The 15,220-nt window shown below is 27.9% G+C and overlaps 2 protein-coding genes across 4 annotated transcripts in view; both read right to left on the reverse strand.

Moving 5' to 3' along the window:
• The window catches only part of LOC145743611 (voltage-gated inwardly rectifying potassium channel KCNH6-like), a 22,372-nt gene extending 15,401 nt beyond the window's left edge, over window positions 1-6,971 (reverse strand). Inside the window, exons 1-4 of one of the 3 annotated variants that reach the window (XM_082561614.1) lie at window positions 6,952-6,971; window positions 6,411-6,502; window positions 1,069-1,169; window positions 239-371 (exon numbers count right to left, since the gene is read on the reverse strand). In XM_082561614.1, the coding sequence (XP_082417740.1) occupies window positions 239-368 (130 nt within the window). In that variant the 5' untranslated portion in view covers window positions 369-371; window positions 1,069-1,169; window positions 6,411-6,502; window positions 6,952-6,971. Of the gene's footprint in view, window positions 1-238; window positions 372-1,068; window positions 1,170-3,973; window positions 4,092-6,410; window positions 6,503-6,951 lie in introns of those variants that run through there. The other 2 variants (XM_082561615.1, XM_082561613.1) reach the window with 2 other exon arrangements.
• On the reverse strand, window positions 6,708-13,896 carry LOC145743613 (peptidyl-prolyl cis-trans isomerase FKBP10-like). The gene is made up of 12 exons (XM_082561616.1): window positions 13,801-13,896; window positions 13,239-13,354; window positions 12,632-12,777; window positions 12,086-12,168; window positions 11,713-11,822; window positions 11,142-11,287; window positions 10,278-10,467; window positions 9,755-9,900; window positions 9,151-9,358; window positions 8,357-8,502; window positions 7,797-7,966; window positions 6,708-7,195 (listed from the first exon to the last, which is right to left on the reverse strand). Exons 1-12 carry the CDS (start codon window positions 13,870-13,872, stop codon window positions 7,007-7,009), a joined length of 1,722 nt encoding a protein of 573 aa, XP_082417742.1. The 5' UTR covers window positions 13,873-13,896; the 3' UTR covers window positions 6,708-7,006.
• Between the last annotated feature and the right edge of the window lie 1,324 nt (window positions 13,897-15,220).

Raw genomic sequence — 15,220 nt, forward strand, 5'->3', positions numbered from 1 at the left:
TCTACATGTGGTCGTGGGTTCGATCCCCACTGCTCTCATGCTGTAGCGCCCTTGAGTAAGGTGCTGTAGACGGTATGAACTCCTGCTGAGCCAGCACTTAATCAGCAGCATAATTATCAGGCAATTATAAACTATAATATCCCAAACTGCCACAGGTAACTCGAGACTGGGTCGGGGTAACTGATGTGACTCTGTGTTTAGGTGGTGAAGTCGACCTTAAAGAACTGTTTATACTTACCGTTTTTCTTATACATAATGATTTCAATTTTAAGCTCGGTTTTATTAAGTAAAGTCGATCGAATATTTTCAATATCTGCAGGATTCGTGTTTTCCCCGTATAAAAACTCACATGAACAACAGTTTTGCATCACCTAAAAATAAATACGGTAACAATATATACATACAGCAAGTAAAAAATACATATTGGTTATCTATATCGTAGTTTAGTTTTTTTTGCATTTATTTATGCTTAATGTTGAAAAGTTACTTTGACGACCTAAACACAGAGTTTGTTACCCTCAGTCTCGAGTTGCTTTTTGCAGTTTAGGATATTATTAATTATAATTGCCTGATAATTCATCAGCCAGTTGATTTTTGCTCAGCGAGAGTTTATACTGTTTAAAGAGCCTTTTTAAAGGCCACTTTAATAATAGAAGCAGTGGGGGTCGGACTAGAAACCCCATGTTGTAAAGCAATCCGTACCCTTTTAAAGTAATAGGTTTTATATTTTATTTGAAATAATCTGTTAACGCCGGTCTTAAGGGCAAGTTTGGGTTTGGTGATCATGCCATAAAATATTTAAAATCTTTATGTAAACATTAATACTTTTGGCATGTTTTAAATCATTAAACTGATTTTGTCATTTTTTCCCGTCGCATTGTTGTAATATTAATTGTATATCGTATTTATTATTTACTTTTATCAATGTGCGAAAAACCAAAATAAAAAATAAAAAAAAATAAAAAAAATAGTGTAGCCTTTGGGCGGCTCGAACCCAAAATTTAGGCTTGTAACCCAAAATCACAACTATTTTACACGCCATTACCGTAAATTATTCCAACAACTGACCTGCCCTCGTTGAAATCCAGTTAATTCACAAAACCCATCCGAACAATAAACGATTGGGAAAACCCCAGGTACTTGTGCACTGCCTAGTAGGAAGTTACTATCTGTAATAATTAATATATTGTGAGTATAAAGAAGTTAAACATCAATTTAAAACAATAAAATTAAACCAAATTTAATTAATAAGGGCAACCAGATTTTTGAATATATATAGAAACATTTTTTTTCATTTTTTATATAAAGTGTAATTTTAATTTTAAATTTTAATTTTATTTTTGAATATAAAAAAGTTAATATTTTAAATAAAAGTCTAAAATACAAATAAAAAAATGTGAAAAAGCAATTTAACATTAAAACCATAAAATTTACTTATTTTTAAACTATTTAACTTTTTCATATAAAAATTTTTGCCAAAAATAATTTTTTTAAATTGAAGACACATGCTATTGAATTAAACCCTTCTACTATGACGTCATAACCAAAAATAAACTACGTAATCAATATCATGTCAAAGTCAAAAAGTTATTAAATTAAATCTTAATTTGGCACAAAAAGCTTGCCTTAAAGATAAAAATAATAACATCCCATAGGCATACAGAATTATACTCGAGGGGCTTCAGTAATAAGACGTATACGTCAAATTAAAATGCTGAAATAACACCGTATAAACCTACGCTATATAGTAACAAGAGTTATAACCGAAATATGGACAAAAAAATTAAAATTAGGGGTTTTCGTATGAGAAAGGATTGGGTTGCCTGAAATTGAGTAAATGGAAATTGAAGAAACGGAAATTAAAGGAACGGAAAATAAAGGATCCGGAAAATGAAAGAACGGAAAATAAAGGAACTGGAAAATGAAGGAACGGAAAATAAAGGAACGGAAAATGAAGGAACCGGCAACTGAAGGAACCAGAAAATGAAGGAACGGAAAATAAAGGAACCGGAAAATGAAGAAACCGGAAAATGAAGAAACCGGAAAATGAAGAAACCGGAAAATAAAGGAATCGGAAAATGAAGGAAACGGAAAATGAAGGAACGGAAAATGAAGGAACCGGAAAAATCCTTCATTTTCCGGTTCCTTTATTTTCCATCCCTTTAATTTCCATTCCCTTATTTTCAGGCGACCCACCTACACGCTATACAGTAACAAGAGTTGTAACCGAAATACGGACAAAAATTTTTTTTTTAAGATTTATAAATCATAATTTTAGTGATTTATATTTTTTTTGTGTTTTTTTTACAATAAATCCGAAATCTATATTATTGTTTCAATTTTTTTTTTTTTTTTAAATAATATCAAAAACGGTATCAAATATTTTTAAAATTAAATAAAAATTACATAAAAGAATTTATATAATCTTTTACATTTATAAATAAATAATAAGAAAAAATTATTTTTTAATCAAAAATTTATTATATTTATTTAAAATTTAAAAAGTAATTTCACTTAAAGTATAAAAATGTTTTAAAATAATAAAAAATATTATTTTTAAATCGTTATCTATAAAAAAAAAATCAATTATTAATAAAAACGTTCAATACAATATTAAATAAAACATCAAATAAAATATTGATAAAACTTCAAATTAATTTTACCGAACCAATAGGTTACGGGTTCGAATCCCAATAGACCCATGTCTTAGTATTTACAATAGTAATGCGTAACGTAATTTAATTACGTTGCGTAAGTAACCACGTGACAGATGACGTCATTTTCACGCAGCTTAAGAAATGAAATAAGCGTAGCGCAAGGCTTTTAAACAGCGACAAGGCAGCTAGGTCTTAATCTCATTACAGATTTTGTGTTTTTACAAATTCCGCCCAGCACCTGGCGAGCTTATTGTACACACACGCACAATTTAAATATTGATCCACATTTTAAAATTACTTTTTTACTCGAAAAAAATAAGTTAAATTCATTCTAGTTAAAAAAACACTTAGATTCAAGATGTGTTTTTTCGTCAATTCTTATATTTTATTTTTTGTTTATTTCTTTAAAATGTATTTTATTTTATAGTAACTAATATTATTTTAAATTTACATTGGGTTTAGTGACCATGCCATAACATACTACAAAATCTTTATGTAAACATTTATACTTATGGCATGTTTTAAACCATAAAAATTACTTGTAAGTTTTAAATCATTAAATTAATTTTGTTATTTTTTCCTTTGCATTATTGTATTTTTTATTGTAATTCTTTTTATTACTTTTACTGATGCGCATAAACCTAACTAAAAAAGGTTTTTTACGCAGCAGTAATGGTAATATATATAAAAAAATTAAATTAATATCATAATAAGAAAAAAGGAAAAAAAACGAATAATTTAATGGTTTAAAACACACCATAGATTTACATTTTTACACATGTTTTTATAATTTAATATAACATGGTCACCAAACTAAATTAACTTTTTTTAATATGTAAACCCAACCCTATACTGGGTTAGGTGACCATGCCATAACATACTATAAAATCTTTATGTAAACATTAATACTTTTGGCATGTTTCAAATCATTAAATTGATTTTGTCATTTTTTTCCGTCGCATTGTTGTAATATTAATTGTATATCGTATTTATTATTTACTTTTATCAATGCGCGAAAAACCAAAATAAAAAAAAAAAAAAAAACTTAAAGTACTTAGCAAGTGACATACGTTTCTATGTAGTTCTTGTTGGTCTTATGCTAATCCTAATCTGCGTTAAACGTCAAAAAAACACTGTTTTAACCTAAATCCCATATTTTATTAAAGGCCCTTAAATTATTGATTGTTTTTTATAGCAAGCAATTTATAATCATTATATATTAATGAACGTTTTTAGTGTAATAATGTTGCATTAAAAATTAAGTGCTTTAAACTTGAAGATAATTTGTAACAATAAAATTAATTTTTTTTACTTACGCGTTCCGTTAAATTTTGTTGATATTGCATCAAGAAAATTATTTTGTGGTGCGAGTAACCCTTTTCTGGTCGGCATTGTGTTTTAATTTGAAAACCACATTTAAAATACTGAATTAATAAACTTAAATATAGATATAACTGTAAGTTATTCATGTTTTTTTTTCAGCATTTAAAAATGTAATTTTTACTTAAATTTGATATTTTTAAAGTTAAAAAATAGGAAAAAATACAATTATTCAAATTTTTTAAATTTATTAGTCAATTTTTTAAACTGTCTTTTTGCTATAGTGCTTTAATACCCTTTGCAAATATCTGTAATTTCTTTTTTTGAAAATACAAGCTAAAAAATAAAAAACAACTTACATTATTTCTGTATGCTATTACTTTAATAATCTAAAAAAAGACACCCAACTAAATCATCTGTACCTAAATATTACTAACTACTGTGTACCTATAGCAACCAACACTTTGTAGTCTCGCTAGTTTTAAGGGCAGTGGGCGAAAGGTAGAAATGACAACGTTTTTGATGTAAATAAAAGAATAATAAATAGACCATAACGATGAATAAATCTAATTAATTGTTTTGTATTGTTAGAAAATGAGAATTAGAAATTAAAATGACTGAAAAAAATAAAAACTAAATTCAGTTTTTTTAAACTGAATTAAAAATTTTTTTTTTTTTTTAATTTTTAAAAAATAAAGATTAAATTCAGTTTTTAAAGTTTTTATATTTAAAAAAAAAATTAAGCTATATTTTCAGGAATACTTTTTTGTAATTTAACAGTAAAATAAAGTAACACTTTCTAAGAATAGTTTAAACTTATATTTTATATAATTAAATACGATTTTTTTTACAATTTTTATTAAAAATGCAAATTCTTTAAAATTCTAATTCTAAATTCTTTAATATTCTGCTTTTAAAATTTTTACATACCATTTTTTTAAACCATGAATTAAAATCGTATGAAAAAAATACCTCATTTAAAACTACCTTAGTCTTTCCTTTACAAAAAAAATGTTAATATAATTCATATTCTATCTTAATGCATTATGCTTTGCCTTTTTCTTTTTTTTCTCAAGGGACCTTAATTAAGATATACTGCGCTTCATCTACTTCTAATATAACATAGTCTATTTTAATTAGAAATATCCCAGTGTTTTGATTTTAAAATACTGATTACCTTTATTCACTTATTATTTCTTAATGATATTCATAAATTACTTAAAAATAACCTTCAAAATTTGATTCAGAATCGTAGAAAATTCAAGATGTATATATATATATATATATATATATAATTTTTTTTTTATATATATCTTTATTCTTAATGTAAAAAAGTCGAATGCCTGACTTAAACATAGACTAACATCAGTTACTCCGACCCAGTCTCGAATTGAATTTGGCAACTAGAAATTTTATATAGATTATAATTGCCCGAATATTAAGCTGCTGATTAAATGGTGGCTCAGCAGGAGTTTATACCGTTTGTAGCGCCTACTCAAGAGCGCTACAGCATACGAGCAGTAGGGATTAAACCCACGACCCATATCAAATAAAACCAAGCAAAAATTGGCTGAAAAATTTACTAAAATTTCAAAATCAGCTTTTTAAATTAAGAATAAATTATAAAACAAAACTCTAACTTTTACTATTTTGAACGGTTTCCTGGTTGTAGCTATAGACTATATTGGTAACTAGTAGATTATAATTAGTATTTTACGCGTCTGTATTTGACATAATAGGACTTTGAAATTGACATTTTAAAAGACTGCGTTTTATAGAAACCAAACCAACCACAACACACGACTTAAAAACCATAAATAACTCAATATATTGAACAGCTGATTAAATTGACTTTATATTGTTTCGCTAAATAAACTCTATTTGGATGTATAGACATGAATTAAATAAATTAAAATTTTTTTCTGGGTGAAATAGTACTAACCGTTAATATGAACCCATAAATATAAGTTTTACCTAAATTATTGGCTAAATACACTTAAAAATCCTATACTAAAGTCCTAAACATTTTTTTGTTTTCTGATGCCGATTTTACTAATAATGTACGTTAATATTTTTCAAATCTGTTAATTTTAGGCTTCTAAATTTTTGTATATTTTATTTTTTTCAATTCTGTTATGATAAAATATAGCTTTTGTATTATTAATTGATTTGTATATTCTAGATAAATACGCTCGATAATTAATCAATTAAACTAATAAACAGTCAGATTTACTGAAATATTATTATTTTTACCCTGGTTTGGTGAAACAAAGTCTTAAAAAAATAATTTGTTCGAAAATTTTTTTTTGTAAATTTATAAATATTTAGCCTACAGACCTTATTCTTGGAATTTCAAAACAATTTTTAATGGTTTTGATATAACGAAAACTATATCTATAACTATTACTATTTAAAACTCAAGCTAAAAGTTACCTTATGCTTTTTAAGATCTTTTCTATCTGCAACAAAATTTGAGAAATTGAACTTCAAAAAATTCTGAAAAATTTCCTCATTTTGAAACGATGCTAATAAATAATAATTTATCATTAAAATAAATCAATTTTTTATTTTTTTAATCAATATTAGGTTTAATTTGACTTGAACCTAATGCGCTTAATAATTTAAAGCAGTCGAAAATAATTATATCTTAAATGCATCATTATTTTGAAATTTGATTTCTTGATTATAAAATAAAAAAATAATAATAATTATAAATCAATTTTTGCTTTATAATGAATATGTATTTGATTTTAGAAAAAGTAAGAATACTGCATAAAAGATGTACCAAGAATTGTTGATTACAGATAGAAAAATTATTAATAATACTGAAAGTAAAATACACAGTTTTAAAAAAATTTTAAATCTACAAAATATTCTATAAATAATTGTGTAAACATTCTACTAAAAATCTCCCAAAAATTTTATCGAAAAAAAACATCAAAAAGAAAATAATTCTAAATTTAAAACAACTAACCTAAATCTGTCATCGCGACATTATACGATTCGCAAAAGCATCCCATTTGTGGTCCTTACAACTCGTCGTCCACTTTATTGCCGTAGGAGTCCGGGTATTTTAAAGTAAATTCTTCTCTTTCAAGTTTTCCGTTTTCGTTTTTGTCGAGGTTTTCGAAAATGTCGGTGATGACCTCCTCCCGAGGATAACCGGGAAGCAGTAGAGCATGACCAAGTTCAACTTGGTTTAGGATAAATGACGTCAACTGAAATTTTATGGTTTTTAAATTTACATTTTTTTAAATATCTTGAACCTTAAGGCATAAATATAGTCTGACCATGCTGTCAGAAAACTTGGCTTCACTACATGAGATCCTGGGTTCAATTCCCACTCTCCCCTATGCTGTAGCGCCCTTGAGTAAGACACTATAAACGGTATGAACTCCTGCTGAGCCAGCACTTAAATAGCAGTATAATTATCGGACAATTATAATCTATAATACCCCAAACTGCCACAGGCAACTCAAGACTGAGTCGAAGTAACTGTTGTTACTTTATGTTTAAGTTGCGCTTTCGACTTTCCCACATCGAGGATAAAGATATATACAAAAAAAAATCAAACCCAAACCAAATTGTTTTTTTTGCCATGTTAATAACACTGTGATGTTGCTTGATTTTTAAGTTGATTGGTTTTTAAGCTAAGCACAAATAAACATTAAAACTTAAAATAACCTCCGATAAATGGATTTGACATGAAAGTAGTAGTAATCAAACCCAGGATCCCTTTTGAAGAAGCTTATAGTGCCTTACTGCCTTTATTAAACAGCTGTTTAACAAAAATACACCAAAATTTAAAAAAATCCTAACCTCTGGAAGACTCAAAAATTCATCAGCATCTTCGTCGATCTCCTTGAACAAGTCCTCCTCTGGTGGAGATTGCTCCACCCACATGAACTGAAAACCATCTGGAAGAGAATCCTCGATGCTGTGGAGTTCGATCGTGAAGATCACCACTGCACTTCCTGGGATGTCGGGTTCTGAAAAAATAAAAAACATTTTTTTTCTGTATTTATTTTTTTTTCGTTGATGTAAGAAGGTTAACTTGACAGCCCCCTCATTATGGTTTTATATATATCTTTATCCTCGATGTGGAAGGATCAAATGCGCGACTTAAACATAGAGTAACATCAGTTACTCCGACCCAGTCCCAAGTCTCCTTTGGAAGTTTGGGATATTATAGATTATAATTGCCTGATAATTATACTGCTGATTAAGTGCTGGCTCGGCAAAAGTTTATACCGTTTAAATCGCCTTACTTAAGGGTGCTACAACATGAGGGTAGTGGGGATTGAACCCACGACCTCATGTGTGGTGTAAAAAGTGTTCTTACCACTACACCACGCTGCCTTAAGTTTTTAAAAACTAACCTTGGCCAGGTTCCCCAAAAGCAATATGTGGTGGAATGGTAAGTTCCCGTTTCTCCCCAACACACATCCCCACCATCCCTCTATCTACCCCTGGAACTACATCCCCTTTACCCAGGTAAATTCCCCAGGTTCCTGTCCTATCAGAACTGCAAAAAAAAAAAAAAATTATTAATAAATTGATTTTTAATTTGTCAGCTTAAAGCTTTAGTAAAAGTACTAAAAATTAACCCGATGAGGTGATGGGTTTGATTCCCAGTGTTCCCCAAAGTTATTATTTTAAATAGGGTTAATATAACATATAATTAAGTTTTAAGTTTACTTTTTTAGATGAAAAATACTCCAAACATGTTTATGTTTTTTATTTCATTATTGATGTCAGTAAACTAATTTGAAACCTAATTCTAATATTTATTTTTATTTTTTTATATATATCTTTATCCTCGATGTAGGAAAGTCAAATGCGCGACTTAAACATAGAGTAACATCAGTTACTCCGACCCAGTCTCAAGTTGCCTTTGGCAGTTTGGAATAACATAGATTATATTTGCTCGATAATTATTCTACTAAATAAGTGCTGGCTCAGCAGAAGTTCGTACCGTTTATAGCACCTTACTCAAAGGCTCTACAGCATAAGGTCAGTGGGGATTGAACCCACGACCTCATATGTGGTGTAGCAAGTGTTCTTACCACTACACCACGCTGCCGGTATGTTACTTACTTAACTTTAATATTTTAAATATTGGTAATTTAAATATAGGTTTTTTATTTTAAAAATAAAACTCTGTAAAAACTACCTAGATTCAACTATAGTGCCATCCATAAGTTTAATTTCAAAATCATAAGTTAAATAATTGTCGTTCTCAGCTTTTCTTGATTTTGGACCCTCAGTTATACAATGTTCAGGTAATTCTATTGTTTTTATAACAACCTCATCTTTTGGGTTGTGAAAGTCAATCACATGAATATCAAACTGTAGAACTGCGCTTGGTGGTATTTTGTCAGCTGAAACATAAAATAAAATAATAGTTTTATGAAAAAAAAACACAGCTTACATGGATAGAAAATATTAACTTTAAAAAGATCAAATTGTTTAAATATCCTTTATTACTAAAACTATTTTTTTATTGATGTAAAAAGGCTGAACATTTGGCTTAAACTTGAAATGACATTTGTTACTCCGACCCAATCTCAAGTTGACTTTTGGAGTTTGGAGTATTAATGGTTTTATTTGCCCAGTAATTAATCTACCGATCGCTTTTTGGCTTCACAGTAGTTCATATTTATAGCACCTTACACAAGAGCATTACAGCATAGAAGCTGTGGGAATCAAACCTAGGATTATTATAAAAATATGTTTTCTTATAAATTAAAAATAAAAAATTTAACCCAAAAACTCACCTACTCCCCTCTCCCCATATGCAAGATGAGGAGGGATGATAATTGTCCGATGTTCACCCATACATGACCCCAGTAATCCCTCTTCCATTCCAGGAATAATTTTACGCATTCCCACGTAGGTGTCATAAGTCCTGTTTCGCTGGTAACTAAAATTTTAAATTATGAAAAAATTAAATTAGTTTTTTAAAATTTGTAAATAATATAACTGTTGTATATACACAAATTAGATGTAAAAATTAGTGTTGTATATATATAATTTTAAGTAAGGTGCTTTTGGAGTAAGTGTACAATGCCTTGTTATATTAAAACTTGCATAAACATTTAATAATTATGTAAGTTTTTAATATTTATGTAAGGTTTTCCTTCATTGATGCATTAAAATTTAAATAAAAAACAAAAAGTACTTTATCCATAAAAGACAAAAAATATTTGAAAGGTTAAACAGGCTATAATAACAATAAAAAGAAAAAAAAACAATGCCAGCAGTGGGAATTGAACTTAAAACATAAAATCCAAAATTGACCTGCTATCAAACAAAGTTCCATCCATGAGTTTCCCATAATAATGATAACGAACAAAATCACTTTCTTCCAACTTCCTCTCACAATCTTCTACCTCAGTAGTTGTTGTTATTTGGGGTTTGTCTTTTGGATTATGAAAATCAACAATTTCTACGTCAAACTTTATAGATGAAGAACGTGGAATATTTTTTCCTAAAATAATTTAAAGTAATAATTTTAACAGAGTATTTTTTCAAGTAAAAGCATAATATAAATTGGCCGGCAGCGTGGTGTAGTGGTAAGAACACTTGCTACACCACACATGAGGTCGTGGGTTCAACCCCCACTGATATCATGCTGTAGCGCCTTTGAGTAAGGTAATATAACCGGTATGAACTCCTGCTGAGCCAGCACTTAATCAGCAGAATAATTATCGGGCAATTATTATTTATATAATATCCCAAACTGCCACAGGCAACTTGAGACTGGGTCAGAGTAACTTATGTTACTCTATGTTTAAGTCGCGCATTCGACTTTCGCACATCAAAAATAAAGATATATACAAAAAAAAAAATTGCTAATACTTCTATGCTAAGACATAGGCAGTCAAAACTTTATTTTATTTAAACATTTTAAGCCATAACAAGCTGTAATGTAGGTTTAAAACTTAATTTAATACCTAAGATTAAAAACAACATGGAAAACAAAAGCAAAATAAAGGAAAAGATTAATCTAAAGTCTTTATTTTAAGGTGACATTATTAACAATAAGAAGCCAATTTTCATCACAAAATATCTAATCCAATTCTTTACTTATACTCTTAAAAAATAAGATTTAAAGTATCAAAATTAAAAAACTAATTTTTAATAATTTTTTTTTAAACTTACCGTCACCCTTCTCTCCATATGCTTTATGTGGGGGTATAATAATTGTTCTTCTCTCTCCCATGCAAACCCCAATCAACCCCTCATCCATTCCCGTAATTACCCAGCCTTGCCCCACATAAGTATCATAGGTTGAATCCTCTTCATAACTAAAAAAAACATTGAAAAATAAATTTAAATTTTTAAACCAAACAATTTTAAAATTTAAATATAATTCCTTTTTCGTCGTGTTTTTTACTCTTAATATCAAAAAGACAAGTTTACAGCTTTAACAAAGAATAACATTTACTACACTGACTTAGTCTTAAGTTGATTTTGGAAGTTTGAGATATTTTTGAACTTAAGTAACTGACAATCATTCTGATGATTGGTTTTTGGAACAGCATGAGTTTGTGATATTTAAAGCTGTGAGGATTAAACCCTAGAACTTCTCTATTAAAACCAAAAGCACTAACCATGACACAATGCCAGTGTTTTCTTAAATTTTAATAAACAACCGGATAGTTGACTTTGCAATTCAACATAATAATAATAGTTCAAAAAATTAACGAAAAAATTTGATGATGGAACTTACCTGGAATGAAATGGTTTTCCATTTAATAAAGTTCCATTATAATGATATCTCACGTAATCTGTTGCTTCTAATGTCCTGCTGCAATCTTCTGGTATGTAAGTAGAAGTCACCTAAAAGATTAAAAATAAATTTATCCTTGATGTTATAATGTCAAAATTTTGATTGTTTTGTGCTTGGCAGAGGAAAATACATTTCTATTAAATATCATATCCGTATATTTTTACATGATAATAGTAAGGTTCTAATGCAAGACCTTGTATGAAATGCTCAGTGCTTTAATGCACAATGCAATAACCATGACTTTATACAAATAAAAACTTTATATTTATAAATAATTTTGCTACTTTATCAAAAAAAATTCTTATATATGTACCTCTATGTCATCATTTTCATTCCAGATATCCAACAAAACAAAATTAAATAAAATTGTCGCGTTTCCTGGAATCTCACCATCCTCTGTTTAAATAAAACAATTTTTAACAAAATGTTTACACTATTTTCTTATCTAACTTTATTCGCGCATAGGAATTTAAAAATATTGTATTTAATGATTTTTACATTGAATATATATAATTTATGTCCGCCAGTATTATCACAAACATATTTTTATTAAATAAACGCTTATACAACTTTTTTTTTTAATAAAAATTTATATTTTGTAAAAAATATTATTTTGTAAAAAATTTATATTTTGTAAAAAATTTATATTTTGTAAAAAATTTATATTTTGTAAAAAATAACGTTAAGCAGGTGGTAATAATGGTATTTTCAAGCATAAAATGTTTTTTAATAATAAGTTAGTGATCTAAAACCCATTGCTGGCAAAATGGCATTTTCAGGCATATGATATCAGGTTTTAGGTAAATACCTATTCTTAAAATTTTTTTTGTAATTTTTCAGTAATCCAAGAAAAACTCACCAGTGCCTTCCTCTCCATAGGCTAAATGAGGAGGGATTCGAACAATCCTGTGTTCGTTGATGCACATCCCGATCAATGCTGCATCCATCCCAGAAATCAACCAACCAGAACCAACATAGGTGCCATAACTATTTCCTCGATCATAACTAAAAAATTAATAAAAAATTTTCATTTTAATGGTATACATAATACATATAAATTTATATGGTATAAAATAAAAAGCAAAGAGATAAATATTTAAAACAAATTTAACTTTTATTTATTAACCCAAAAATAAATGTGGCAAAGCTTTTGTTACAAATAAACCAAAAATACAGAAAAGCATACCAAAATACCAAAAAAAAAAAAATACAAAAAACATACCAAAATACCAAAGAAAAAAATACCAAAAAACATACCAAAATACCAAAGAAAAAAATACCAAAAAAAAGACAAAATACCCAAAAAAATTAGTTTAAAAGGAAAACTTTACTAAAAACCTAAATTTAATTGTTATACCATAATGTACCAAACAATCTTAATGTGAACATTTATCTATTAAAATAAGATTTAATTATATATTTTTATTTATATATATAACTAAAATAAACAATAAAAAAAAACTTACCTAGAATCAAAGTACGTTCCATCTTCCAACATCCCATAATAATGATAACGAACAAAATCCCCCTTTTCTACTTTTCGAGGACAACTTTTCGGTAAAAGTAAAACTTTTATTTCAACCTAAAAAAGATTTAAAATTTTTTTTTTATTAATATTGTTTAAATTACATAAATATATACAATTTTAAAATAATCAAGTAAAATGATTTGCTTTAATTTTTGATTATATATTTTTAGAATTTATATTTATATAATCCCCACTGATCTCACGCTGTAGCGCCCTTGAGTAAGGCGCTATAAACGGTATGAACTCCTGCTGAGCCAGCACTTAATCAGCAGAATAATTATCGAGCAATTATAATCCATAATATCCCAAACTGCCACAGGCAACTCGAGACTGGGTGGAAGTAACTGATGTTACTATATGTTTAAATCGCGCATTCGACTTTCCCACATCGAGGTTAAAGATATATACAAAAAAATAAATATATATACAATTTTTTTGAAATAAGATCAAAAGTTTATAAAAATAATTATATCACATAATTTATTAAAATGTTAACTTACATCTTGCAATTCTTCTTGTGTTGCAATATTTAAAACAATCAAAAAATTTGCAAGACACAAAATAAATTTCATTTTAAAATTACCAATTACAATACTATATCTATTTCAAAAATATTAATTAAAAAATTGATAAAAATTAGTTGTTTTATTATGTGATCATTAGATTTTTATTGTTATATCTAAATACGGTATAAAGTTTATTTACAAATCTAATTTTAATTACATTTAACTGATCAGCTGATTATATAATTAAAACTAAAAAAATCTCACATTTTCACGTGAATATTTTTAAAGAATAAACTCCCAAAAAACCCAAATTTATTCTAAACACAAAAAGTTCCACGTTGCAGTCTGGTTAACTACCAATTTTCTCTGTGAACTAAACGCCAGGAAACCAAATAAAAATGTTGCCCCATATAATTGTGAAGCCGGCATTTCGCACTTAAGCGTGAAATTGGCTCGACTGGAAAACCGCACGTGGTTATCCAGCCAAGCGATACAAACAAAATACAAGTTTTTATTTATTTTACAGTTTATCCTCAGCGTAAAGTCTATTATATATCCTAAATATATTTTTATTCTAGTATTTGTGCAAAAAATAACATTTGTTTTTTGGTTTATGATAAGTTAAATATAAGCTTACTTAACTTATGTGGTTAATTTTACTGTAACTAGATAAAAAAGTATTTCTAGACTAATTTGCGTCGCCTTTATTTTTGTTTACTTATGTTTTTTCGCACGAACTTGATTCTGGTTTATTTGTTTTAAATTAAATTTAAATTGTAAAATAAAAACGCTAAAATTTAAACAATTTTCAATCGAACCGAGGACGAAAAAAGTTAGAATTTATAAAAATATTTTAAACAACCTTGGGTTTGTGTTTTACGATAGACCAAAACCCAGATGCAGCTATTTAAAACTACCATAAGCAACTTTAGACTGGGTACTATAAATTATATGTTTAGGCTGTAGAGTTAACTTTCTTACATTTAAAAAGGCCAACGGCTTAAACAAAGAGTAACATTTGTTACTTCGACCCAGTCTCAAGATTTTGCAAAATTAGTATTTTGTTAATTATAATTGCTTGATAAATAACATGCAAATTTGTTTTTGGGCCAGCAGAAGTTTATACCGTTTACAGCGCCTTACTTAAAAACGATACAACATTCAATAAAGAAAAATTAAATTCAGGACCTCACGTAGTACAACAAGGCTTTAACGACTACACCACGCTGCCGGTATTAAAGATATATCAGTATATAAAAAGCTTAATTACCGTAGTTCGACCTTGGGCCTAAATAACTACACCAACACACGTATTTAGGTTACAAATTTTATCGTTTTTTTTATATCAAAAATGAATAAATGTTAAATAAATATCACCTATGTTTATTCAACCAACAAATTTTGATTTTGATTA

This window comes from Corella eumyota, chromosome 2 (assembly GCF_963082875.1).
Source record: "Corella eumyota chromosome 2, kaCorEumy4.1, whole genome shotgun sequence".
NCBI lineage: Eukaryota > Metazoa > Chordata > Ascidiacea > Phlebobranchia > Corellidae > Corella > Corella eumyota.